Source organism: Ostrinia furnacalis, unplaced genomic scaffold, assembly GCF_004193835.3.
Source record: "Ostrinia furnacalis isolate ACB-3 unplaced genomic scaffold, ASM419383v2 OfSCF3139, whole genome shotgun sequence".
Lineage (NCBI taxonomy): Eukaryota > Metazoa > Arthropoda > Insecta > Lepidoptera > Crambidae > Ostrinia > Ostrinia furnacalis.
The window spans coordinates 343382-370396 of NW_021133378.1; the positions used below are offsets into that span (position 1 = coordinate 343382).

At 41.6% G+C, this 27015-nt stretch overlaps 3 protein-coding genes across 6 annotated transcripts; 2 read left to right on the top strand and 1 right to left on the bottom strand.

Moving 5' to 3' along the window:
- Positions 1-75: 75 nt before the first annotated feature.
- On the top strand, positions 76-25868 carry Wdr59 (WD repeat domain 59). Of its 2 annotated transcripts, none has more exons than XM_028310920.1 (12): positions 76-453; positions 644-851; positions 941-1522; positions 1630-1694; positions 1773-2483; positions 2568-2721; positions 2951-3134; positions 4062-4182; positions 4369-4626; positions 5024-5250; positions 8011-8106; positions 25602-25868. In XM_028310920.1, the coding sequence occupies exons 1-11, from the start codon at positions 205-207 to the stop codon at positions 8099-8101; spliced, it is 2850 nt and encodes a 949-aa protein (XP_028166721.1). In that variant the 5' UTR covers positions 76-204; the 3' UTR covers positions 8102-8106; positions 25602-25868. The 2 variants fall into 2 exon arrangements, with proteins under 2 accessions (XP_028166721.1, XP_028166722.1); XM_028310921.1 differs by lacking the exon at positions 25602-25868 and adding an exon at positions 8739-9473.
- LOC114357347 (uncharacterized) lies at positions 9150-21074 on the bottom strand. Of its 3 annotated transcripts, none has more exons than XM_028310924.1 (9): positions 20902-21074; positions 20335-20472; positions 19324-19503; positions 18773-18880; positions 18120-18291; positions 13853-14107; positions 13128-13290; positions 11567-11731; positions 9150-10628 (listed from the first exon to the last, which is right to left on the bottom strand). In XM_028310924.1, the coding sequence occupies exons 1-9, from the start codon at positions 20926-20928 to the stop codon at positions 10601-10603; spliced, it is 1236 nt and encodes a 411-aa protein (XP_028166725.1). In that variant the 5' UTR covers positions 20929-21074; the 3' UTR covers positions 9150-10600. The 3 variants fall into 3 exon arrangements, with proteins under 3 accessions (XP_028166725.1, XP_028166724.1, XP_028166723.1); XM_028310923.1 differs by lacking the exon at positions 13128-13290 and adding an exon at positions 12920-13082 and having other exon boundaries at positions 19318-19503; XM_028310922.1 differs by having other exon boundaries at positions 19318-19503.
- Positions 23115-24754, top strand: LOC114357339 (uncharacterized). The gene has a single exon (XM_028310910.1). The coding sequence runs from the start codon at positions 23115-23117 to the stop codon at positions 24234-24236; it is 1122 nt and encodes a 373-aa protein (XP_028166711.1). The 3' UTR covers positions 24237-24754.
- Positions 25869-27015: the final 1147 nt, after the last annotated feature.

The following is a 27015-nucleotide window of genomic DNA, read 5'->3' on the forward strand; positions in this document are numbered from 1 at the left end:
CCAACCACAACCAACGCTGCTGCAATTTGCTTCGGACTTTAACAAAATAGAAACCAGCGGATTGTCAATGTCAAGTGTCAAGCCATGACGTTTGTTTGGCGTGCATTTTTTTATCATGTTTGGGCGATATTTTAGTGATAAAATTATTCCACAAAGATTTTAACAATTGTATTTTGTTTTTACACTGTGAATTTTGCTAGAAATATGTCGGTACACTGGAGTTCAGAGATAATGAAGTGGGAGTACCGGGAGTTGCAAGCCACGGCGATGTCTGTAGATTACTCGGGGAACAACGTGCTGTTGGCAGGCAGAAGGTCGCTAGCTATCAAGCAGATAAACCTGGAGGAGGACGCCGGGGACATAGTGAAGAAATATCCTCGCCACAGCAAGTACGACGCAGCGGGTGCCGAGTGGTGCCAATCGTATCACGGACAGAAGCTGTGTGCTATTGCGGTATGTAAACAAATCATTAATTTGTCTCTTATCTAAACTGCAACCATGTTACACATACAATTTTTGGTCAGAAGGTAGGGTTAGATTTAGTGCATGAATGTTTATTTAAACTTAATAACAATTTTATCTGGCAAACTAAAGTAATGTATGTAATATGAAACTGAATTAGGTAAATAATTATAATTTACAGAGCAACCAAAGAGTGGATGTATATGAATGGCGAGGGAGTAATGAACTAACTTGTGTTACATCACTCCGTGGGCACACAAGAGTTGTAAGCGACACTCATTTCCACAGACAAGATCACAACCTGATTGCAACATGTTCTATAGACACATTCACCCATCTTTGGGATTTGAGAGATGCAAGAAAACCAGTTCTTTCATTATGTGCTGTTGGTAAGTACTCAGCTTTTAAATGAGCTATAAATAATTATGTCTGTCTGTATTTTAAAAAAATCTCATAATCAATTTGTGATTATTTTTAGCTGGAGCTTCTCAAGTACAATGGAATAAAGTAGCTGCACACATAGTTGCCACAGCCCATGATGGTGACATAAAGATCTGGGACTACAGAAAACATACTGCCCCTATACAATACATTTCTGCACATTTATGTAAAATCCATGGAGTTGACTGGAGTCCTCATCATGAATACCAATTGGTCACCTCCAGTCATGACGGCAGTATAAAGTTCTTTGACATCAACAATGCCAGGAGACCAGAAAATGTTATAATGACCAACTTTCCTGTTTGGCGCGCAATTTATACACCATTTGGAAGTGGTCTGTTGACTATAGGAGTTGGCTGGGGAGGTTTGCCAAGAGTGGAACAAGCAGGAGTTATTGGCATATGGGTGAATGGGGCTCTCTCTCATAGACTAGTAGGACACACTGACACAGTGCAAACAATGGTTTGGAGACCAAACACTTCACCATCCAACTATCAGCTGGTCACATGGGGCCGAGATCAAACACTTAGGGTGTGGTCTATGCACCCATCTCTCTTGAAAATGTGCAACCACTATTTACCTGATGATACTGAGTATGATGATGATAATAACAGTGACAGTGAGTATAGTCCACTTCAAATCAAATTAATCTATCAAAATTGTATGCTAACTTAGTAAAAATGATTTAAAAATCCGAAAGTATAAAAATTTACATTTCTTTTTCAGCTGTAAGTTATGCATCTACTGCTGGTTCCACGAATGACCTCTCTGTAACTGATAATAAGGAAACAGTGAGTATAATCTTCAAATAATTTATTGAAATAAAGATTCATAAATTTTACTTTAAAAAAATATGTTTTTACTTACAGAATAAAGAGTCCCACAAAAGTACTACCTCTATTGATGAAGAATTCGAATCTATCCGTGAGATGGCTAACATTGAAGTTACTGATATAAACATTGATACCAGAACATGTCAAATCCATTCAGAGAAAAATGGATACACTGCCAACTTACAAGTCATGTTCCCTAGAAATGTAACTGAAAAAACCATACCAAAGTTTTCCTGGTTATCTGGAACCAATGTCGATAGCACAACAACTATCAAAATACTTCAGGCTATCAACAGGACTGCTTTCCGTAAGAAAAAAGAGGGCCGCAGATGTCTATTGCACTGTTTGAAGACATTAGCAACATCTGTGGATGAGATCCCAGTAAAAACAAGTGACGACTCAGACTCGATGAAGTCCAGTCAAAGGAGTCAGTCGGAGAGCGAAAACGCAGGCGACTCGTGTATACCGTTTCCTCGAACGTGTGGTGCTAAGTGGTGTGGCGTAGATACTCTGGTCGTGTTCAACCGACCGACGAACGCTCGTCGACTGTCGCTGAAGCATGAAGCGGGAACTCCTAGATCGATGTCGTCTCTTTCGCTCACGCCAGCGCTGTTCGGGACGGGGTATAGTTCCGTGTCCCCTCACGCGACAACTACGCCGTCCCCCACCAACGCTCCCGGCTTCCCGCAGTTGCATCACAGACATCCGTCCAACTCTATCACGACGTTTTATTTTCAAGACAGATGGGTATGATTTTCGCTAAAGTATTTACCCATTATTAGGTTAAACTGAAATAAATCAGTATCTGAAGTATATTTTTGTGTATTATAGAAGGCCCAAGGTCGCCGCGCAGGCAGTATGCGCAGCCGCGGCAGTATATCGGGCATCGGATCACCTCGCGTCGTCCTCTACTCTGCCACTAGTCTGTTTCTCCTCAATAGAAGCCTCGCTGAAAAATACGTCATCAACGCTGAAAATCCTGTTGGTAAGTTTACATTACATAGCATTGTACTAACATGATGCAATGAAGCTTTATGACTAAGACTATGTACTCATATAAGCCTCGCTCTTTATTACCAACTACTTTTTTTTTTTAATATAACAGTAACGGGTCCAAAAGTCTTCCTTGTATAATAATATGTTATTAGACTTTCATTGTTAAAAAAGTTGCCAGCGGACTATCAAAATGTTGACTATTTATTTGTTTTATACAGACATGTGCGAGAAGAACGCGAAAGTATGCTCGGAAGAAGGCGAATCAGAACTTGCACACGCGTGGGGTTTAGCGGCGCTGACGGCGCGGTCGCTGCGTGCGCGCATCGTGGATCACTTGGCCTCTAGCGAGGAGAGCATGGGCTGGGTCGGCCACCCGCTGTGCTGCAGCCTGCTGCAGTCCTTGTGAGTTCTAGGATAGGGTTCAAATTCACATTATAGCCTGACCAGGAACATAAAAACCCTGGCATAGTGGCGCGTCAATTGCATNTTAAAGTTATTTATATTGCGAGCTAAGTAGCTGTAGTAAATTAGATATAAGTTCGCTTCATCCACGAAGACGCGCGGGGTCGAGGGAAGCGCGGGGTGCGGGAAGCATTATCCGACCAATTCGAGCGTGTTCATTGTAGTTTGCGCGCGCACTCACGGACAACTATCCAATGAGGGTTTTCGCGATTGAAAAAATCGCCATTGACAGAAATGTCAAAATCCACCAATCACGCAGCATTTGGACCTCGCGTCTACGTATTGCCATCTGGCGGATTTTTCAATCGCGAAAACCCTCATTGCAACGCTGCCAAGCCAATGCCAACAATGACGCTCGGATTGGTCGGATCAAATCACCTGAATCGAATGTACCTACTACTGCTATTTCTATTTATTTATATTAACCGGCAGACAGTGGTGACTGAGTTTGTTACGGCGCTTCTTCTCAGCACTTGCCAAATGTTGGTCTCGAAGCGCTGGTAGGGTAAAAAGATTATGAGACATGTAGAGGCTCCTTAAGAGCAAAATGACGATTTGTAAGAACTATTTATTAGTCTAAACAAATAAAGAAATTTTGACTTTGACTTTGATAAATTCCCTGCACCCCCCGTTTCCATCGACCCCGCGCGTCTTCGTGGATGAAACGAACTATACATACCTATTATGCTGTTGGTAACTGACATTTTAAGACAAATAATCAAATTAACTTTGAGCTCGTTTCGTATTCGAATGTCCTTTGCAGCATAAGCTGAACTGTGTTGCGCTGTTTTGCAGACTGCTAACAGAACTTTTCATTTTAATACCTACTTTGAAAAATAAACCTTGTAATATTTTATTGTTTCACAGAATCTCTCACTACGCCAAGTCATCTGATCTCCAAATGGCAGCCATGCTAGCTTGCGCCTTTTCCGTGTTTAACGACACAGGAAATTCTAGCTCACAATCTACCATCAGTACCTCAAGTTGTGTAAGTAAAGAAATAAAGTTGCTTAGTAACATTTCAGCCTGAATTTCTCCAATAACTTAAACTTACTTAATAAAACGCAAATAAAATGGTGTTCTGCAGGGTAGCATGTTTGAACCAATGCAATGTTATTAATGATCGAATGTATAATAAGTCTTGATCGAAGTATTTTTTACTTTCTCTTTACAGGGAAACAACAACACATCACCGTATAGTACAGTAAATCAATATAGTGAAATCAGTGCAGATGGTTGGACGCTACCTATTGTACTTAGAAGTAATTCGTGTTCAGAAGCTGAGAATTTCTACACAGATTCAACAGTTTCAAAGTCGGAGAAAACTTCGTCTTGCGTATTGGACGAAGTCACAGTACATCTTTATCACTGTTTCAAGCGCGCATATGCCGATATTCTACATCGTTGGCAGTTGTTGTACAGAAAAACAGAGGTTAGTGGAATTTCAATTTAGAATTTAACATTTAAGTACTCTTAACATCAGATATTTAAAACAACATTTGGAATTATGATGACCTAAAGTTATTTAAATGTATAGTAACTTCAATCAATCGATGACTTACTGAAGTAAATTTTAACAAAGATAGGTTTATGCCCGTTTTCACCATCAATTCCTAATTTTTAAGTGACCCCTGTGCAAACAAAATTCCTGTTATATGTTACCATAGGGTTCACTTAAAAATTAGGGATTGATGGTGAAAACGGGCTTTAATCTACCAAATTGACACTCAACTGCAAACTCCAAAACCAGTACACACACTTCAACGTTCTTCTACTTCGTACTTCTAGCGGGTATAAAACAGCTAACAGCATCATAATACTCCTTACAGGTGATGAAGCTAGTCAGATGCAAGCACGAGTCGGCCTCCGCGCGGCCGCCTGGCCCGTCCCTAGCGGCGGAATGTGGCTGGTGCGGCCGCCTGGCTAAGGGCGCCGCTTGCACTAGTTGCGGCCGAGTAGCGCTGAGATGTGCTGTGTGTACACTTGGAGTACGAGGACTGGCCTGCGCTTGCGCTTATTGTGGACATGCGGGCCATGCTGCTCATATGATGAAGTGGTATGCTATGTAGATGATAAAACCAAATCTAGCATTGTGGTTGGTGCGGCCGCTTGGCCAAAGGCGCCGCTTCTACAAGTTGCGGCCGAGTGGCACTGAGATGTGCCGTATGTACACTTGGAGTACGAGGACTGGCCTGCGCTTGCGCTTATTGTGGACACGCGGGCCATGCTGCTCATATGATGAAGTGGTATGCTATGTAGATGATAAAACCAAATCTAGCATTGTGGTTGGTGCGGCCGCTTGGCCAAAGGCGCCGCTTCTACAAGTTGCGGCCGAGTGGCACTGAGATGTGCCGTATGTACACTTGGAGTACGAGGACTGGCCTGCGCTTGCGCTTATTGTGGACATGCCGGACATGCAGCGCATATGATGAAGTGGTAAGCTATGTAGATGATAGAACCAAATCTAGCATTGTGGTTGGTGCGGCCGCCTGGCCAAGGGCGCGGCTTGCACTAGTTGCGGCCGAGTGGCGCTGAGATGTGCCGTGTGTACACTTGGAGTACGAGGACTGGCCTGCGCTTGCGCTTACTGTGGACACGCGGGCCATGCTGCTCATATGATGAAGTGGTAAGCTATGTAGATGATAGAACCAAATCTAGCATTGTGGTTGGTGCGGCCGCCTGGCCAAGGGCGCTGCTTGCACATCTTGCGGCCGAGTGGCACTAAGATGTGCCGTGTGTACACTTGGAGTACGAGGACTGGCCTGCGCTTGCGCTTATTGTGGACACGCGGGCCATGCAGCGCATATGATGAAGTGGTAAGCTATGTAGATGATAGAACCAAATCTAGCATTGTGGTTGGTGCGGCCCCCTGTATAAAGGCGTGGCTTGCACTAGTTGCGGCCGAGTGGTGCTGAGATGTGCCGTGTGTACACTTGGAGTCCGAGGGCTGGCCTGCGCTTGCTCTTACTGTGGACACGCGGGCCATGCTGTGCATATGATGAAGTGGTAAACTATGTAGATGATATTTGTGCTTGGTGCGGCCGCCTGGCCAAGGGCGCCGCTTGTACAAGTTGCGGCCGAGTGGCGCTGCGATGTGCCGTGTGTACCCTTGGAGTACGAGGATTAGCCTGCGCTTGCGCTTATTGTGGACACGGGCCATGCTGCTCATATGATGAAGTGGTAAGCTATGTAGATGATAGAACCAAATCTAGCATTGTGGTTGGTGCGGCCGCCTGGCCAAGGGCGCGGCTTGCACATCTTGCGGCCGAGTGGCGCTGAGATGTGCCGTGTGTACTCTTGGAGTACGAGGATTAGCTTGCGCTTATAGTGGAGTTTGAAGTTTTAAACACGTCAGGGTCACCTACCAATGTACTGTTATAACATAATGTCCACGTTATTATAAATTAAAGTCCACAGTACCGCACTTTAGAAGGTGGAAAACCGTAAAACATGTGATAGGTTTAAAGATGTAAATGCGACTGAATTAAAATAGACGGGCGTTTATGTTATCGTCATAACGGCCACACGATTGTTACTCAAGTTACTTGGATAAGCGAAATGTGCACAGAGGGGCCATGTGGTATGTAACGCAGTGACTTCATCAGACATCCATTTGCAGAAAACCATTCATTTCACAGTCAACTTGAGAGGCCAGGTGACATAAAAAATGTACCATGTGTACCCTCGGCCTGCGTCTGCCCCTACTGTGAACATGCGATGTAAGAGTAGTATATTATGTAGATGACATTATCATAGATCCATTTGTACAAATATGACTACTAGTGTAGATAATGTTTTTTTTTATTGGCGGTCAATCTGGAGATCCTGGCTACACAGGAGTTGCAGAGGTGGAAACGAGAGAAAGGAATAGTCTTTTATGTTACTGGTGTAGATAGCTGATACTGGTGCAAATAACGGCTTGTGTGACCATTTGAGTAGATCTGGAAAACCAGATCCTGTCAACTAGTTTGTGTGCTCTCCGGTTTGATTTAGACCGAGTTTTGTGTATGTGTTATAGTCAAACCTCGAAGTTCCGGCACTCCTAGGTTTGACTAGTCAATCCTCAGGTTTGACTAGAAGTCTTAGTCAACGCCCAAACATTTCGGCCTTTGACTAAAGAATGTTAGTCAAACCTAGGAGTAACTAATTTGGTCAGGCAAACGTCGAAACTCAATTGAATGAAATCGGGGTTTGACTAGTCAAACCTCAAATGACTTTAAACTAAACTATACTTCATTCTGATCTCGAACTTATTGCATTACGGTCGGTTTTCACGCGCACGTTGAACATCTTTTTAGGTGAAGGTACGAGTAACTAAACTTATTTACTTCGGTTGTATGTCAGTGTTTCTAGACCGATCTTGAAATTCCTAATTTTTAGGGTTCTGTTACCTTAAAGAATAAAGAGTTTAACCGCCTCTGTGGTCTAGGTCTAGTGGTTAGACCACCTGATTCCGACGCAGAGGTCCCGGGTTCGATTCCCAGTGGGGGCAGAATTTTCTGTTCGGTTTGGTTGGTGGTAGGGCTTGTTACAAGTCCGCCTGGCTAGCTACCACCATCTTACCTAAGTCTGTCGCCATAACAACAATGTTAACAGTATTGTTGTGTTCCGGCAGTTAGAGGTAAGATAGCCAATCCCTCTGTGGTTGAGGATTCCGGGTGAAGCTCGCTTCCACCTTCGGCCTGATCATCACTTACCATCAGGTGAGATACAGGCCAAGAGCTTCCTCGTTGTAGATAAAAAAAAAAAAAAAGACCGAGTTTTGTGAATGAATTAGTTATGAATGAAAGTGTAACACATCAAATCTTATTTTCAGGTTCTCGGAGCGCGACACGTGTCCCACCGGCTGCGGTTGCAAGTGCCTCATAGAAGGGAATAACATGTGGAAAGGTGTCAAGTACGTGTGACAAAGGTAAAGCCTCATCCTTGTTGTAGATAGTGTTCTTGTATAATTCGATAAATAAAATAAATAATAAATATCTTTGGACAATCTCACACAGCGCCATCTAGCCCCAAAGTAAGCAATTAGTGTGTATGTCACTGTATGTGCCCTTTTTGTAGATAGTGTTGTTGTAAATTCGATAAAATGACACTGTAAGTGCCTCTTAGAAGGGAAAAACATGTGGAAAGGCGTCAAGTACCTATATGTGGCCAAGGTAAAGGTCAAATGTATGTGCCTTTGTTGTAGATAGTTTTGTTGTTATATTCGATAAATAGGTATCACTATAGTCACGGGTAATTTACGGGCAAATTAACATTCCCCCAATCGATTGCGGTGACATTCGCAAAAAAATGCATTTAACGGATTTTTATCTACAAAACAAAAACAAAACATAATTTAAATGTTGTCTGTTAAATAATCCCAATGACAATTAATCAGTACTTTGATTTTGACAAGCATTTATGTTGTATAGAATGTTAATAATATTAACAGATTACCTCGACATCGACACCAACTCTTGTTTATCTTTATATTTATGTGTATGTATTACTGTATTATTAATATAACATTTTATTGTCTTTTAATGCTGCTACGGATTTTAGAAGCTATATTGTTATTAGGATAAGTTATTCTTCGATTTTGTACATTTAATTATTTGAAGACTGCGAATTTGTAAACATTTTAAATAAATAGGTAAAGTCGTTTTATCTCAGAATTTTATTTAACAAACATTTTATGTTACATCTTATAAACAAACAAAATGGAAGGTGCTCATGAATATAGAAGATTACGTGAGTTTGAAAATTGTAATAGGTATATTTTGCCTAATTATGCTTTACCTTCAGTCTCTTTGAAGCATTTACAAACAGAGAAAAAGCGGTCAATTTAATAAGTCAATTAATTTTCTAGTCGCTTGTACCTTTGGGTTAATAATATTCAAAGTGCTGATGCTAGTATCTTATAAAAAATTATGAGATCTTGTAAATAATGTACTTCAATGTTACATTTATAAATCAATGTATACTAGCATCAGCCTTTGTAAATGTGTTGCATAATATCTAAATATACATTACACTTTTATTACAGAACTTTTATTTGGATATTAGATTATCGTTTTAATCTTTATCTAATAAGATAGATTCATTGTTTAGTGAAAAATTACATTTATATACAATTACAATTTAGTATTTTGCTAATCACATCATCACGCGTGACAAAAGCGCCCAAATTCCTTGCCCTGACCCCAAAACTCACCTTTACTTGTAACCGTAACTGCCTCTTATTAACCGTCAGCCACACAATAGTAATAAAGTAACCACACACGTAACTTGAATGTAATTTCGAAAACTGAATAAATCCCAAAATAATTAATTCAATGTAATAGGTAATTGGAAAGTTGAATGTTAGTAACAATTTTAAATGAATCCTTACTTTATATTCGTTGTCAAAAAGGCTTGAGTTTTATTACAACTAAATACATATTTAAAACATTACCATAATTTGATAGATTGGAAACTGTTACGGTTACTTGTGCGCGGAGTGAATTTTATCTAACTAAGCTGCCTTTAGTCTAAGTCATATTCAATTTAAAACGTTTTAAAACATGATTATCCAGTATTAAAAAGTAACAAGTAATTAATTCACATTATTAACCTTTGAAAGCTTTAACAAAAACATTGTGTAAACTTGTCATAATTAAAAAACATGTAACAAAAACCAATAAATATCAAATCGCTAACAAATTTAAAAATTGACTGCTTCGGATCTATAAATAGAAAACCACGCGTCAGTATGTACAACAGCTTACAGGATAGTTCCACCTAAAGGAAAATATACTATAATATATGTATAAACTAGGGATAAAATTAGGCACCAGTTGTTTAAAAGCAAACTACGTCTAGGGGGATAGTAGCTACACCTTACTAAATAAAAAACATTATTGCAAAATGAGAATTCATTGACTAGATTTATTTTCTACGTTGAATTGAGTAATTCTATTTAATTTCAAGAGCTGAAATTTCAGTTGTTAGTCACATTAAGTTGAGTTATATCAAAAGTGTAACTATTCAAATTATTTTAAATGCACCGAAATGACATTTTCAATTCATAATCATTATAAAAAATATTTAAATAAAATTTCAGCTTGATTGAGTACTGACTGACTTGTTAGTTATAATAACCATCGTGAAATTATAACTTCTTACATCGACAAACTACATTTAAATAAAACAGAAGTTTTGTTAAACATCTTTAAATCTTTCATTTAAATAATCAGAGCACCTATTAGTGAAATATTTTTATTCAAATCTGCTTTTCAGAATGCTGAATGTGTTGAATAATGTATTTTGTCGATACAAGAACGTACAGGATCGGTTGACATATCGTTCGTGATGCTAAACTACGTTAACACTACTTGTGGTGGTACGAATTACGCATGCGCGACGCGTCACGGGCGCGTCCACTCTCAGAGTCGAGTCGTTCTATTGTAGCAGCTAAAACAAACGACATTTATTACTACACACAAATAACATTGAATAATACAGGTAGACACTTAAATCAGAAATGTAGACATCGTTAGAATAATATAAAATTGAAGTCGAACCGGTAAATAGTATAAATCTATGATTATAATATCATAAAATAAATGTCTAAAGAACTAACACCAATAGGGCTCATCCATAAAGATTTATAATTTTCAATTAACTAAGGACTCTAAAGTGAGGTGGATACTATTTTCTATACGTGTTTCTACGGTGTTTCAGGTATTCATTGTGTATTTAATACGTTAAGTGCATGGTATGTAATCGAGTCGAACTAACAACCGACAACTTTTAGACCCTGTTGGATACAACACCAAAGTACCTTCGAAATATCAAATGGTGTTACGAGCGTACCTCATACATAATAAGCTTCACTTGAACTCTGGCTGATACGTGACGTAAACTTCGAAATATTCATCATAAGACGGAAGAATTCTGACTTACGAACAGCTTTAAGACGATATAAATGTAATGCTGTGGGCGTACGTCTCTAGGTCGTCTTGAGCCAGTTGTTCCACATTTCTAGTCACCCTCAATGTAATCAACACGAGTCTGGGTTATGAATGGTGTGAGTAGGAAGCATGATGGTGTTATGTGCGTATTTTCGAGCCATTAGCTCTACATTTCAATTTTTTTTTGTCGTGTAGAAATATCGGTCTTTCATTAATTCTTGTTCATTAATCGACACTAATTTGCCTTATGAACGGCCTGATGAGTCCCTACTACGCGTATACACGAGATGGTAAAGAGTGTACTTTTGGAGCCAGTAGCCCTACAATTTCAGTGGCTAATGGCGTAAAGAATATTTATTCATCCTCCGTCATTAATCGACACGAGTCTGCCTTATGAACGGCGTGAGTACGATAAGCGTGATGGTGTTACGAGCGTACCTCTCGAGCAGGCGGCGCTTAAGCTCCGGCGGGTACGTGACGTAAATGTAGTGGTCATCGGGGTCGTCGAGCGCGTCGTCGCCCGCCATCCGCTCGCCGCGCGTGGGAGACGAATGCGTCGTCATGGAAACCGACGCGCTGCCGGCTATGCTGCCTTCCTCTGAGCTGAAGATGGAAGAATAATAGGCTAGTTGATAACACCAGTCAATGACATGCTTTTGAAAAGCTCTCAAAACGCGACTATGTCGTAGATTTTGTATGGCAATGGAAAACTATGACGTCACCTTTTTTTAAAAAAAAAATTGTTGGGTTATTTTTTGTGTTCTTTTAGAGAATTTGTGCCTTAACTTTACAAAAAAAAATAGGAAAATAGTGATCAGACTTAAGTCTGTTTTAATCAAGCGGTATATCGCTGTCCAATCTAAAATGTGTCTGTCTCCTACCTTCATGATATCCATGAATTCCATGGTCAAATTCTAAAGATTTTGTTATCTTCTCTTTTTATTGCCTTTCGCATTTATACATACTATTGTAGGCTACTCATTATATTTATGTAAATGTCAACAACAATAAATAATTAACTTAAACTAAAACCTTAAATAATAAAATTAAATATAAGTAATTAATATTTACATACAAAACATATTTACACTTATTTACACATTAACACATTTACATTTATTATTTACATTTAAATACACATACATAAATAACATTTCATATCCTACAAATATTTACACACGCGTAGTAGCCAACAAGTCGAATTATAGCTTCGCGCATCTATCGCGCGAAGTAGCTATCGCGGCGCGGCACAGTGTACTCGCCGCCTGCGAGTGCCGCTTACTACGTCACCGCGCCCGCCTGTTGTTCGAGCCGAGCGTTCGGCGATCGTGGCCGAGCGTGCGCCGCCGCACCTCAAACTAGTCCGAACCTATGCACGACGCGGAGCGCACGATTTACATTTAAATACACATACATAAATAACATTTCATATCCTACAAATATTTACACACGCGTAGTAGCCAACAAGTCGAATTATAGCTTCGCGCATCTATCGCGCGAAGTAGCTATCGCGGCGCGGCACAGTGTACTCGCCGCCTGCGAGTGCCGCTTACTACGTCACCGCGCCCGCCTGTTGTTCGAGCCGAGCGTTCGGCGATCGTGGCCGAGCGTGCGCCGCCGCACCTCAAACTAGTCCGAACCTATGCACGACGCGGAGCGCACGACGCTCGTTCGCTCACTATACCTACCGGCTGACGCGACTATCACTCGTAACTTTGCGTTGTTATTTCTTCCTCGCACTCCTTCTATACAAATAAATTAGCGGTACACTCGGCCTACTACTATACTCACTCGAACACAATCCATATTATGTAGTAGCACACGCAGAGAGCCAGCGCTAAGCCAGTGGCTAACGCTAGCAGGAGGGGCCAGGGGAACGCCCTTGCACTTGGCGCCGTCTCTTCCCAGTATCGGTCGCAACTCAGGTACCAGCAGACTGCGCGCTGCATCTCTTCTGCCCTATACTACTACTATTGTTAGTAGGTATTTGAATACTCACTCGAACACAATCCATATTATGTAGTAGCACATGCAGAGAGCCAGCGCTAAGCCAGTGGCTAACGCTAGCAGGAGGGGCCAGGGGAACGCCCTTGCACTTGGCGCCGTCTCTTCCCAGTATCGGTCGCAACTCAGGTACCAGCAGACTGCGCGCTGCATCTCTTCTGCAAATGGTACATACTTACAATTTAATAAAGAAAAAATTTTTTATTACGTTTTTTTTTATTTACGTTTTTTCGTAGCTTTGGTGAGTCTGCTACAAAGCTACGAGTCGTCGTAGCCTACGACACTACTACGAGTGTAGCGTGTTCCGTTTTTTCGCAATGCAAGAGTGCACCACTCTCTCGCAGTGTATCTTGAGGCCCTGGAGCCTGGTGGGGTCGCAAGCGGCGCGCATTTAGGGGGTAAAATAAATTATTTTCACCAGGGATGTTATGGATATCCGTAACCGTAACCGAAACTTTCGGATATCCGAAATAAAAAAATATCCGTAACCGTAACCGAAACCGGTATATTATTTTTATATCCGTAACCGTATCCATAACCGAAACTACATATCCATAACATCCCTACTTTTTACCCTCAAGTTCTCTGAACTTTTGTTCGTTAAATGGAGTAAAAGCGTCGTGATGCAAGAGTGCACCTCTCTCTCGCACCGCATCTTAAGACCCTGGAGCCTAGTGGGGTCGCAAGCGGCGGGCATTTAGGGGGTAAAAAAATTCTCACCTTCAAGTTCAGTGAACTGATGCTGCGTTAAATGAAGTAAAAGCGTCGCGATGCAAGAGTGCACCACTCTCTCGCAGCGTATCTTGAGGCCTTGGAGCCTGGTGGGGTCGCAAGCGGCGCGCTCCGCCTGCAAGTCGGCAAGGCGCTTCTGGCGGCTGTCAGGTGGTAGAGATGACTCTACGGTGTCGGCGTCGCAAAGTTCCGCCGTTTGGTTCGCGTCGCCCTCGTTGTCTTCTGTTCTTTTCTCCTCTACTTCTGGAAAATAGAGCGGAGAAGATATAAAACGAGTTCGATCCACATTAGAGGTGGGCGCCGATATAAAATTGGCCGGCGGCGGCGCGCCGACTTTTTGACCTCGGCGGCGGCGGCGTCGGCGGCGTGACCTTGTTTGACCTTTGTTCATTAGGTTTTTTTTTTAATCTGCTTTTTTAGTATCTGTCGTCAAGACTAATCAGGTGATTTGCAGTTGGTTGGGGTTTGAGCCACTAAAGCAGTGGTTTACTTATGGTCGGGTATACTATATTACATGGGTCATACTTAGGCAAGGGAGTAAACGAGCAAGAATGATCCTTTTCCGTAATTTTAACAATACAAATGTCAGATTAATTGAGCGATAAGAGAATTCGTTAGGCGAGTTGCCAGCCTTATGGATCATTTCCAAAGTTAAGAGACTTGCGAGGTTCTTCTCACTCAGTGTGGTCATTGTCAAGACCATGGACTTCATGGTGATCAGAACAAATGCAAGTGCTTTACTAGGGTCCATTTTGGCTATTTCTTTAGCCATCTCTCTTAGCGTTAGTTCTTTCGTTTCAGCCGAAAGACGTCCTGCGCCGCTCGCATCCATGCACTTCCTACGACCTTCCCCAAATCGTCGGTCCACCTAGTGGGAGGCCTGCCCACGCTACGTCTTCCGGCTCGTAGTCGCCACTCAAAAACTTTACTGCCCCAGCGGCCATCAGCTCTAAGAAATATGTGCCCCGCCCACTGCCACTTGATTTTAGCGATTCTGTGGGCTATGTCAGTCACTTTGTCCTCCTGCATCTTTCGTCCTCAATTAGCGTAGTAGNGCGGTATAACCGGAAAACCGAAAAAATGCCTCTTTTGGGGGCCCCCACCACTTAAGCACAACTCCGTCGAAGTCGAAAACTTAGGAGAGTCTTAATGGGCAACCAATGAAGCCATTAAAACAATAAAATCTTTTGTAGGAATTATTTCCGATTTAAAGCTAATTCTACTGGACTACAGTCAATGACATGATTTCAAGAGCTCTCATCTCTTCTTTTCTACATGTATGCCAAAGGAAAACTGACATCACTTCTGCTCTATACTACTACTATTGTTAGTATTTGAATACTCACTCGAACACAATCCATATTATGTAGTAGCACATGCAGAGAGCCAGCGCTAAGCCAGTGGCTAACGCTAGCAGGAGGGGCCAGGGGAACGCCCTTGCACTTGGCGCCGTCTCTTCCCAGTATCGGTCGCAACTCAGGTACCAGCAGACTGCGCGCTGCATCTCTTCTGCAAATTGCAATAAAATTTAAAAGAAAAAGTATTTTGTACGTTTTTTAGGGTTCCGTAGCCAAAATGGCAAAACCGGACCCCTTATAGTTTCGTCATGTCGGTCTGTCCGTCTGTCCGTCTGCCCGTCTGTCCGTCTGTCCGTCTGTCNTCTCAAAGCCTGGGCAAATTTGCCTCTATCTTTCAGAAGTTTACGCCATTATTGAATGTGCGGAAGCTAATCTGCGAAAAAATTATGCCAACCACATAATTTACATTAGCTCAGACAGTCTGGCCGCGCTGATGGCCTTAAACTCCAACTTAATCACCTCAAAGTTGGTAGAAAACTGCATGAGTCGACTGAATACCCTAGGAAAACGTAACAGAGTAACGCTGAGATGGGTTCCAGGTCACGCGGGAATCGTGGACAATGAAAATGCCGACGAACTGGCCAGAGCGGAAGCGGAGGGAACACAATATGGCCCAGAACCCTTTTGTGGCATTCCCAAAAGTCTCGCTCGAATGACCCTGGAGAACATCTACTTAAACAAATCCTTTAAGGCATGGTCAGACACGCTAGGATTAACTGATTCCAAAGCTCTTTTATAAGCCTATGACCGAAAATGCTCTAAGCAGATCATAGGACTGAGTAGGATCAAAATGCGCATCTTAGTTCGAGCCTTCACTGGACACAGCAGCTTAAACAAGCACTTGTCCACCATGGGACTGTCCGAATCAAGAACGTGCAGGATGTGCCAAGAGGCAGATGAAACGCCACTACACATTCCCACGGACTGCGCACCTTTCATGCGCAAGCGGAGCTTACACCTGGGAAAACACATCCTAAGCCTACAAGATGTAAAACATATCGCCCCCCAAAAGATACTGCAATTCCTAATGGATGCAGGACTCGGAGGCGAACTGTAAGGAAAATAGCGGCGATCACAATAGATCGGTACCGGTCGCAGTGATACTAGGACTTTATTGAACTAGAATAGCCGCTCAACTCAATAAAAAAATTGTTCTTCTGCGTTTGAAACACAAGTATAGGAGAGGAATAAATTTCAAATAGTTTGTACAGTATCAGTATCGGCGCGCCGACAGCTTTTCGTCGGCGGCGGCGGCGTGAAAAAATTCGCGGCGGCGGCGGCGCGCCGGCGTGGCGCCCACCTCTAATCCACATACGATACTGATTATTTTAAAATAAGTCGTCTGCGTAAAGAATAAAATACTCAAAAATTATAACAAAGAAAAAAGCTTTTGAACATGCCATTACTCGGGAATCGACATGCTCTAGAATTCTAGATTTTGAAGAGGTGGGTACTACGTCTTCAGCAAAAACTTAAAATTTTGGAGGCTTGATGAAGAAGCAGTATGTCAATAAATCAATCAAAAATCAGGATTGAATTGAACGAAAACTTTCACAAGGTATGCAGACTTCATAAATATGACAGACTACAACCGAAAAGCACAGAATGTTCGTATCTATTTTTTCGTATTGAAATGATGTCTTTGAGAGATACCTGAACCTGGTTCATCAGCATCTGGGTCGTTGAAGGGGGGTTGCGTGGAATGCGCGCACCGCTACCGCAAGGTTGGCATGGCCATGGGTGTTGGTGGGTTGTCATCAGCGTCTGGGTCGTTGGAAGGGCAGTCGCGGGGCAGATGCGTGGATTGCGCGGGCAGCGGCTCGGGCCTCGCTCTCTCTTCTCGGCTGGGGCACTTGCGCCATGCTTCGAGTTGCTGCTGGGGCGAGCGCCTTTCTCGCCGCTTCTAGATTTTTAATAAAGACATAAGTATACCTGGCTCATCAGCGTCTGGGTCGTTAGATGGGCAGTCGCGAGGCGGGTTCATAGACTGCGCGGGCGGCGGCTCGAGCCTCGCCCGCGCACGTCCCCGCTACGGCACTAAGACTCGCTGCTTCTAGGTCTTGCCGCACCTAGACACAAGTATACCTGGGTCGTTGGAGGGGCAGTCGCGGGGCGGGTTCATAGACTGCGCGGGCGGCGGCTAAGCCTCGCCCGCGCTCGTCTCCGCTACGGCACTAAGACTCGCCGCTTCCAGGTCTTGCCACACCTAGACACAAGTATACCTGGCTCATCAGCGTCTGGGTCGTTGGAAGGGCAGTCGCGGGGCAGGTGCGTGGATTGCGCAGGCAATCGGGGTGCGTGGATTGCGCGGGCTCGCTCTCTCTTCTCGGCTGGGGCACTTGCGCCATGCTTCGAGTTGCTGCTGGGGCGAGCGCCTTTCTCGCCGCTTCTAGATTTTTCCACACCTAGAGACATAAGTATACCTGGCTTATCAGCGTCTGGGTCGTTGGAGGGGCAGGTGCGTGGACTGCGCACGCGGCGGCTGGGGTCGGCACTAAGACTCGCCGCTTCCAGGTCTTGCCACACCTAGACACAAGTATACCTAGCTCATCAGCGTCTGGGTCGTTGGAAGGGCAGTCGCGGGGCAGGTGCGTGGATTGCGCAGGCAATCGGGGTGCGTGGATTGCGCGGGATCGCTCTCTCTTCTCGGCTGGGGCACTTGCGCCATGCTTCGAGTTGCTGCTGGGGCGAGCGCCTTTCTCGCCGCTTCTAGATTTTTCCACAGCTAGAGACATAAGTATACCTGGCTCGTCAGATTCTGGGTCGTTGGAGGGGCAGTTGCGGGGCGGGTTCATAGACTGCGCGGGCGACGGCTAAGCCTAGCCCGCGCTCGTCTCCGCTGCGGCACTAAGACTCGCCGCTTCTAGGTCTTGCCACACCTAGTTACAATAGTATACCTGGCTCATCAGCGTCTGGGTCGTTAGATGGGCAGTCGCGGGGCGGGTTCATAGACTGCGCGGGCGGCGGCTCGGGCCTCGCCCGCGCTCGTCTCCGCTGCGGCACTCGCGCCACGCTCCGAGTTGCCGCTGGGGCGAGCGCCTTTCTCGCCGCTTCCAGGTCTTGCCACACCTTGTAACATAACCGTAGTCAAGAAAAAAAATTATTGGCATCGGAATCCAGGTCATACAATTCAACCAGAGTAAATACACATGAGTAGGTTATCTTCATAGAAACGCACCGAGCGCTATTACAAAATTTAGCGGTGATTAGCGGTGAGGTGCGCCAAATTTTGTGTGTGCGTGTGCGCCGCATACGTATTTGACGCGCTCACTTACAAACCGCGCACGTGCGTTCCTATGAAGATGACCTACTCATTTGTATTTACTCTGATTCAACGCAAGACGCTGAACAGAATAAAGATATTTTTTATTCACAAACAGTGACGTGTTTGTGGAGAAAAGCATGAAAGATTTGCCCACGGAAATAATCCTTGTACTTTTCAATCAAGGGCAAATGGTATTCCAAGGTAAAGGAAGCTCAAAATAACCTATCGCTAACAATTTTGTTTGTGTGTACAATACATCCATAAACATGTAAATAAAAATAATACCTCAATATCGGTGCCTGGTCCGCCGCCGCCGCTGAGGAGGCCGTGCGCCACCAGGACCTGGCACCGCATGATGTCGCAGTAGTCCGCCAGACATACTGCGTCCTCCGCCTGAGACATCATTTAAGTCATTTATTTCTCGAATATTGGGTATATTCGAGTTTAAGAGAAAATACAATATGATGTGTATTTGAGCATCAAGTACAAAACAGTGTAAAAAATCAAACATCGTGATCGTGAAGTGGAAATAAGCATACTCATCTGCATGCATAATTTGAGCATTAGTATAAATCTCTTATTGAACTGTATGAGGTGTATTCGGTTAAGGGGACCCCTAATGAAGTCAGCACCCGCAAAGCTTTGGCCGTAAATACTCTCGAAAGCATATCAGACTCTACATTTTTGATGCAAAAATAGCACTTGCATAAGATGCTAAGGGATTTAGCTTGATGTGCCCTCCGGACGTTATAACGAGTCCTACTAACGCTTGAACGAAGTGTCCATCCTTCTCACAAATACTAAACCGTGTAACAATCAACGTAACGTACAATGACCTTGTTAATCTGGTTCTTGTGTCGCTGGTCGAAGTGCGTGTCGAGGTGTCGCTCCTCGTAGAACGACTTGCCGCAGAAGGCGCACGTCCACTGCGACGGCCGGTGCTGCAGCTTGGCGGCGTGCTGCGGCGCGAAGATATCGCGTGCGGGGTGGAATGGACACTCCAGGGGTAGCTTCACCTGGGAACAAAAGCTAGATTAACGCACTTCACCTGGGAATAAAAGCCAAGTTCATCTTGGAGTCACCCCAGTTAGAGATTCATGCACGTTTTCACTGTCCTTAATTTTTAAGTGACCCCTATGGTAAAACATAACAGGAATTTTGTTTTCATAGAGGTTTCACTTAAAAATTAGGGATTGATGGTGAAAGCGGGCATCAGTGTATTTATGAGTTTGCAGATCTCCCCCAATTCGAAGATCTTTACCTGGTAGTAAAAGCTAGGTTCTGCTATAGTTACCAGACATCCCCCAATTCGAGTATACATACATGAATCTTGAAAACATCACTTAACTTGAGGGTCAATGCGTCTTGAAGTTTCTAAATGCCTTCAATTCGAGATTCATGCTTCTTGGAGTTTCAAACATCTTACAATTCAAGGTTAATTGCATCCTAGAGTTACTATAGATGTCCCCCAATCCGAGGTTCAACATATCTTAGACTTTCCAGATGTTCCCTTTGGTATTCAAGGCTCATGCATCTTAGAGTTTCCAGACTTCCTTCCAGAATTATGCACATGGAACGCTTTTCTGTTTTAAAAACGGACCAGGCTATGCCTAATGCAAATGCTGAGGACCCGTTAAGCTATACATCTCTGAAGTGTATAATATACAATTCTTATCATTCTTCAAGTTAGCCTTTAGTACTTTCAAACAATTCTCTAATTTTACCGGAAAAAAAATCTACACGAATAATATTTGTATTACCTCAGCCAGTAGCAACTTGCGTCAATCCAATTATAACTATTAGGAACAAGAAAATGTACTTCAAAAGGTTTGCACCTAAATACTCACCTGAAATCTTTCTAAAACAGGGAGCCATTTGTTTTGTATGACTTTCCGCACGATTTTGGAGTTGTCACGTGAGCAGGTGATCTTGAAGACTGACGGCCCCGGCCACGGGATCAGGGTCAGGAACAGAAGGATTAGAACCTGCAAATGATAATACAATACCGCCTTTAACAACTAGTAGAGTTTAATACATTGCGGTAAAACTAGATTAAAGATCTCAATACTGTTTACAATAAAATCACTGTCTCAAATTAGACTGTCCGAAGATCGGAACATACCTATTACCTACATAATGCTTTCAAAAAGGTACCTACACTATAAACGCTACCATGGTGATACGCGTTCCAAAAATGCCATAAGCAAAACAGCCGATGTATGAACAAGCTTTTGAATTCAATATTTTCCTAGGAACACTGAATAAAACATATTATAACCGAATCCAATCATATTTTCAATGTCCTTGTATTGCTGATGTGACATTAAAATACCCAGCTAAAGGTTATGTTATTTAATTATCGATTTTCCAACATTTCCACGGAGCCTGATCGTAAAATAATAAAAATTTCTTACCTCGAGAGAGAACGAAGTGGTCCTCATTCATATCTTTTATGCGACAAATGGACAATAAAACTGTTTGAATAAATGTAAAAGAACGAAAGTCTTGTGGTGTGAGTATATTTCGTGTAGAGGTGAAACGCGACTCGCCGTCACCGGCGCCGGCACGCATGCGTGATGCGGCCCACTCTCCCCTACACTCTTGAAAGTTGTAAATTTTAATTTACTTAGGGTTACATACTTTCAAAGTCCCCTAAGTATCCCTTTTTTGCTTGGCCCTCTTGCTGTTGGTCAACTATAAATCATCCATGTAGTCCTACTAATAATAAATAAGTTAAAAAGATTGTGCTGTTAATGTAGAGTAGAGCAAGAATCTTTACACGTATTTAGCGTCACTAAACACCTACTTATAAAATCAATGAGGGTAACTATCAGCTGTGACCGACAATGAATGTATTAAAAAAAAATTTTAATGAATATACCTCTATAGGTCGGTACTGTTTACAAATTCCATGCATAACCATGCTACAAAACATGATTCAGGTTACAATAGAATATTTTGTTTCAAGTAAAACATCTTCAACAATGTTGTTATTGTTTTTGTTTTAAAAGAAAATTGAGCTAGTTAACCCGTGATTGTATTTAAGTTAACTGGTGAAGATGTGTTTTGTGTGTTTAATTAAAATAACTTCCATATGCATATATTATCATCCCTTGTAAGTAAAATAGAGTCAATATTTTGATACCTAACTGTTTCATGGGCATTAATCCATTCATTATCAATTACGGTGACAAAAATGCCAACGATTGTGAATATCAAACGAGTGTACCTACCTACTTGAAAATTTCCGAGATAAAATCTTTTTGACCTCATTCTCACCATAAGTGATAGTGAGATCTAAAACGGAGCATGTCGCCGCCTTAAGAGGTTAAATAAGTCTTGACAGCCAAACATTGATGAATATTTAGAAGGCTCTATTGCCGACACGTGCCACCCAAAAAACGGATTTTCTTTAACAACATAGAGTCAATTCTAGTTTGCAATATCTAAATCTTGTTATGATATTGGAATCAAAATCTTGAACAACATAAAATACCTTAATTTATCCAACCCAAACTAATCTCGGATCCGTTATAATGAAACTATGTAGTTTACTCGCCCCTCTAATATTCCTAAGATTACGGAATGATACAGCGTCAATTATGGAACAAATCAACCCTTACGTAATTACCTAGATTCAGTCTAGGGACCGGTTGATTAAAACCTTTCGTGCGCTCAAAGGCTGCGGACCTATTAAAGTTTATCAGAAAAATAAAAATAGCATCGACTAACTGCTTCCGTGGTGCAGCGCGCTCGCTCGGTTAACGATTGCAGTGGTTAGTTTTAAAAAACCCTCCACACACCATGTACCTATGGTTTGCAAACACTAACAAGCCCATTAAAGTAGCAATTAAAGTTCAAAACACGAAATGTTTGAAAACAACTTTCGGAACGTTTTCGCTGTGACCATCCGGTGTTGACTGCCGCATTTGTGCAACTCGGAGAATCTCCAAAACAAACCCAAGATTAGGCGACGTTCCTAGTGGACAGGTTAGTTGATCATCGTAGTTGGTTAATAAAGCTATTTTAAACAGTAGTTCACATTCAGCAGCTAATTCTCGTAACGTAACTTGAAAATTAAATTAAAAATAATATAAATCGGAATATTTACGACAAAATCTTAAATCTAAGTGTACAAATTATGATAACTAGCATTATAATTTCTTTTGTTATTCTGTTAAGAGTTCATCTGAGTCAAACTACATCAGCCGCAATCCTTTTCCTCAATGAAACTTCACAAGAATCTTCCGAGAATATGGAATGGAATGGCAAGAAATATATTATCAAAAATGAAGGTTGCACTATACCTTATGTTTCCTATTCCCAAAACTCCATTTGGGATGTGTATCAGTATCCAGTTTCTTTAAAGCCATGTCCAAAAAATCGGCACCCTTTAATAAAAAATAACGGGACACATCTTTGGATTATAAAAGAAAATTTACGTTACTATCACGCTGTAAATAGTTCGAATTTTAAATGCTGTTATAGAAAATTAACAGCACTTTCAAATGATGTGAGAAACGAAAGTTCAAGTTTAGGCTGTGTTTGTTTCAGCGATCCACTATTGATAAAGCACGAGTTCATAGAAATTGTTTGCAGCTATAGAGCGAACATTATTTATGACGAAATGTTCGTCTTCCCTGTGAAAAAGCCGTTCACACATCAAAGACCAAGCCCTTTCAGATCGCTAGACAATCAGTCGGAGTATAATGTAGTGGTATTAGGACTGAGTTCTATATCAAGGTTAAATTTTCATCGCACTATGAAATATACGTCAAATTTGGTCAAGGAAAAAGAGGGTATTGAATTGTTTGGCTACAATATAGTTGCAGGAAACACTTTCCGAAACATGATGCCGGCCATCGTTGGCATGAGCACCCAGGAGCTGAACCACACGTGTTGGCCCAACGCCCGGACGACCCTAGACCACTGCCCTTATATTTGGGAAAGATTCAAAGATTCCGGCTATTACACCGTTCTTGCAGAAGATACAACAAAATCCGGCATTTTCAAGACAAAAAAATTTGGTTTCGCTGACAAGCCAACAGATTATTATTTACATCCCTTTTTGAAAGAAAATACGTTAAAGAGTAATAGACAGGAGTCCGTCTGCATGGGTGACGAATACTACTACAAGGTCGTTTTAAAATTCATTCACAATCTAATATCAATTTTGTCTCCATCTAAATTGTTTGCATTACTTTGGGAGTCATCTATAAGCCGGAAACAACTTAATTTTCCCAATTTATTAGATAAAGACTATGAATCGTTTCTTCGAAAGTTGAATGACGAAGGGTATTTAAATGAGACATTTGTTTTTGTGATAAGTGACCGTGGTATAAAATACGGCGATATACATTTGACAAAAAGAAGCGAATTCGAACAGCGACTACCTATTGCGAGCATTTTAGTGCCGCCGACGTTTAGTGAGAAATATCCATTAGCATATGAGAACTTGAAAACGAATAGTCGTCGTCTCACGACAGCCTTCGACATACACGAAACACTTATTGATCTTATCAACTTAAACGCGATAAGTAACGAGGAAGTGCTGGATAGGACGCGGTCTCACTATACGAAGCAGAAAGGCATAAGTTTATTTCTGCCGATACCCGGGAACAGAACGTGCCAGTCTGCTAATATCGACCTGGAATGGTGTTCCTGCGCGAGACTTAAAAAGGCAATCGTTAGTAATGAACGTGTGTTTACAAATGGCCAATTAACAAAAAATAAACCAAAACATTTTTAATTAAAAAGCATTCGTAACTACTACTCGTAGCATAGGTACCTAACTACTAAAATGAAAGATAGAGCCGCTGTAAAGTGCCACGAAGCGCTTTTGTAATTCCACTTGACATGTTTGAGTAGCCCTCGATGATATGGCTCAAGGCTTAGCAGAAGCCTTAGCAATTTCTATAAATTGCAATATACTCGACAGATAGATGGGGATGTGCCCTCTATTGGGTTCGAGGCGCATGCGCGCAGCCTCCGACCTGCCTGCCCTTATCCCTGGTCCCAGTGTTTTCTCGTCAATCCGTCGAACTCACGAATAACACGAGTGCTCGTATTCATAACACTAGTCGACGATGTGATCCAATGTTTCCAAACTAGTAGTGGTGACAACTCGGGCACGTTGAATTAAAAAAAAACAAAAATGACGACCGGTCACAATAACATATCTGAATTGAAAATGTTTATTGACTTAAATGTACACTATGGATGGATTGAACTAAAAAGAATTAAGTATAAGGACAGTGTTGTCGTTTCTCTGTTAAATTCAATAGAGTTATTCAACACCTCTAGTGATCGTTAAAATTATCTACATAAATCTTGTTATAGGTAAGTCATATTATAGTCAATAGTTTTTATGAACTGAAGTTCTTTAACTACTTATTTTACCACTTAATCATAGACTTATAACAGCCATTTAATAAAAATAATAAATTATGAAAATTCAGATCAAAATATTAATTACAGAGAACACTTTTCATAATGAGGAAAAAGGGTTCTCACAAATAAAGTAATGGCAGCTGATCTACTCTTATTCCATATTCTTTGACGATTTTCTATTTTTAACCTCATAGGTAGAGCACGATATACTCGTATATTTTTAGGGCTTCAAATTCCAGAATTACTGTTCAATTGCCTTTAGAATTTTTACGTTTCACTAATTCTACACAAAATGTTTTAAATATTTTGCCTATCTTAAGTATTTTACTAAACGAAACAAAATTCATCCAACTAACTTCCTATTGTTACTTGTTGTAAAACTTACGAGTACCTACCTGTTTGATGCTTCATTCTTTAATAGTTGCTGTTACTATTAGAGAACTAAAAATTGTATTCGAGTGTAATAATAATACGAGTAGTGGTAGATGTAGATAAAAAGGCTTGGTTAGAAGAAAATTAAAGTGTTAGGGGAAAGTGAGAAACCATGTAGAGTGTAAATCAAAAGATTTCTCATCGCAAAACCGTAATTTTAATCTGTTTTTTATTTATTTATTATTACATTATTTAGCCGTTACATCTTTGATTTAAATAGTGTCTTAAATATGTTCATAACATTTGTGATAGGAGAAGAAATACGTCAAACATGCGTTTAACTTTGTTTCAGCATGGGTCAGTCGGCCAAGAGCCCAGGCAGGCGCTCGTTTCCCGTTCGGTTCAGGTACCTATTTCTCCTGGCTACCATATGCGGAGGCGCCTTCCTCCTCCTCACGATCAACAACACCACAACGATCCTTCTTCTTAACGAACAAACTCCCACGTCTTCCATAGCTCGTCATACTCTAGCAGAGGAGGAAGAAACTTTCACCATAAAGACGCCCGGCTGTACCATACCGGGCCTCAAACCCTTTGACGGAGCTGTCAAGAAATTCATTAAACATCCTGATATTCCACAATGTCGCTATGCAAACACATCCCTATTAGATAATAATGATACTCATATATGGGTAAAGAATGAAAATCTACAATACTACGACATACCTAAAGATCTCAACGTAACCTGTTGTTACAGAGCATTTTACCGGCCGACAGCAATTAGCGATATTACTTCGATGGATGTAGACGATAGAGTACAATATGAATTGTGTATAGTTTTTGATAGTTATATTGAAGTTGCAAATGAATTTGTAAAAGTCACTTGCGGATATGACAGTACAGCACTTTACACACAATTTTTTATATTTGCGCCCAAAAAGCCTATGATGACATTTAATGAAGACACCTCAGACACTCCACGTAATCGTTCAGGAGCATACTACAACGTTGTGGTCATGGGCATCGATGCAATATCTAGGTTGAATTTTTATAGAACCATGCCGAAAACTTTGTCATTTTTAAAATCTAAAGGTGCTATAGAATTACTTGGCTACAACAAAGTTGGCGACAACACATTCCCTAATCTAACTCCTATGCTAATGGGAGTCAAAGATACTGATTTGAAAAGAATTTGCTGGCCACATATCAGATCAAGTTTTGACAACTGCCCGTTCGTTTGGGAGTTGTTCAAGGACGCCGGATATTACACTGCCCTGGGTGAAGATAGCGCCAAGCTAGGGACATTCAATTTTGGAAAAGTTGGCTTCTTTGGCACTCCCACCGATTATTACACGCGTACCTTTATGCATGAAGCTGAAATTCACGTAGGCAATAAAAAAGATTACAACACCTACATTTGTATGGGAAACAAATATTTTTATCAAGTTCTTTTGGACTATGTACAAGCTTTGACAAGAACACTAAAGTCTTCCAAATTATTTGGATTTTTTTGGGAAGTTACGTTAAGCCATGATTATTTAAACTATCCTATGGTAATGGATGAGAGTTACGAAAAATTTTTTAAGAGTCTGGATGAATCTCAGTATTTAGATAACACAATATTCATACTTTTGAGTGATCATGGTATTCGATGGGGTGACATCCGCTATACTAAACAGGGTCGTTTGGAAGAACGACTACCGTTCGTTCATATTTTATTGCCTCCTTCATTTAGAGAGATGTATGGACTCGCGTACAACAATTTA

Coding starts and splice junctions, on each gene's coding strand:
- LOC114357347 (XM_028310923.1), bottom strand. CDS start 20,928: ATGAGGACCACTTCGTTCTCTCTCGAG. Junction 19,504..20,334: donor CTGTTTTAGAAAGATTTCAG/GTGAGTATTTAG, acceptor TTTTGTTCCCAG/GTGAAGCTACCCCTGGAGTG. Junction 11,732..12,919: donor ATAATATGGATTGTGTTCGA/GTGAGTATAGTA, acceptor TTCCATCTTCAG/CTCAGAGGAAGGCAGCATAG.
- Wdr59 (XM_028310920.1), top strand. CDS start 205: ATGTCGGTACACTGGAGTTCAGAGATAATGAAGTGGGAGTACCGGGAG. Junction 852..940: donor TCTTTCATTATGTGCTGTTG/GTAAGTACTCAG, acceptor GATTATTTTTAG/CTGGAGCTTCTCAAGTACAA. Junction 2,484..2,567: donor TTTATTTTCAAGACAGATGG/GTATGATTTTCG, acceptor TGTGTATTATAG/AAGGCCCAAGGTCGCCGCGC.
- LOC114357339 (XM_028310910.1), top strand. CDS start 23,115: ATGTTCGTCTTCCCTGTGAAAAAGCCGTTCACACATCAAAGACCAAGC.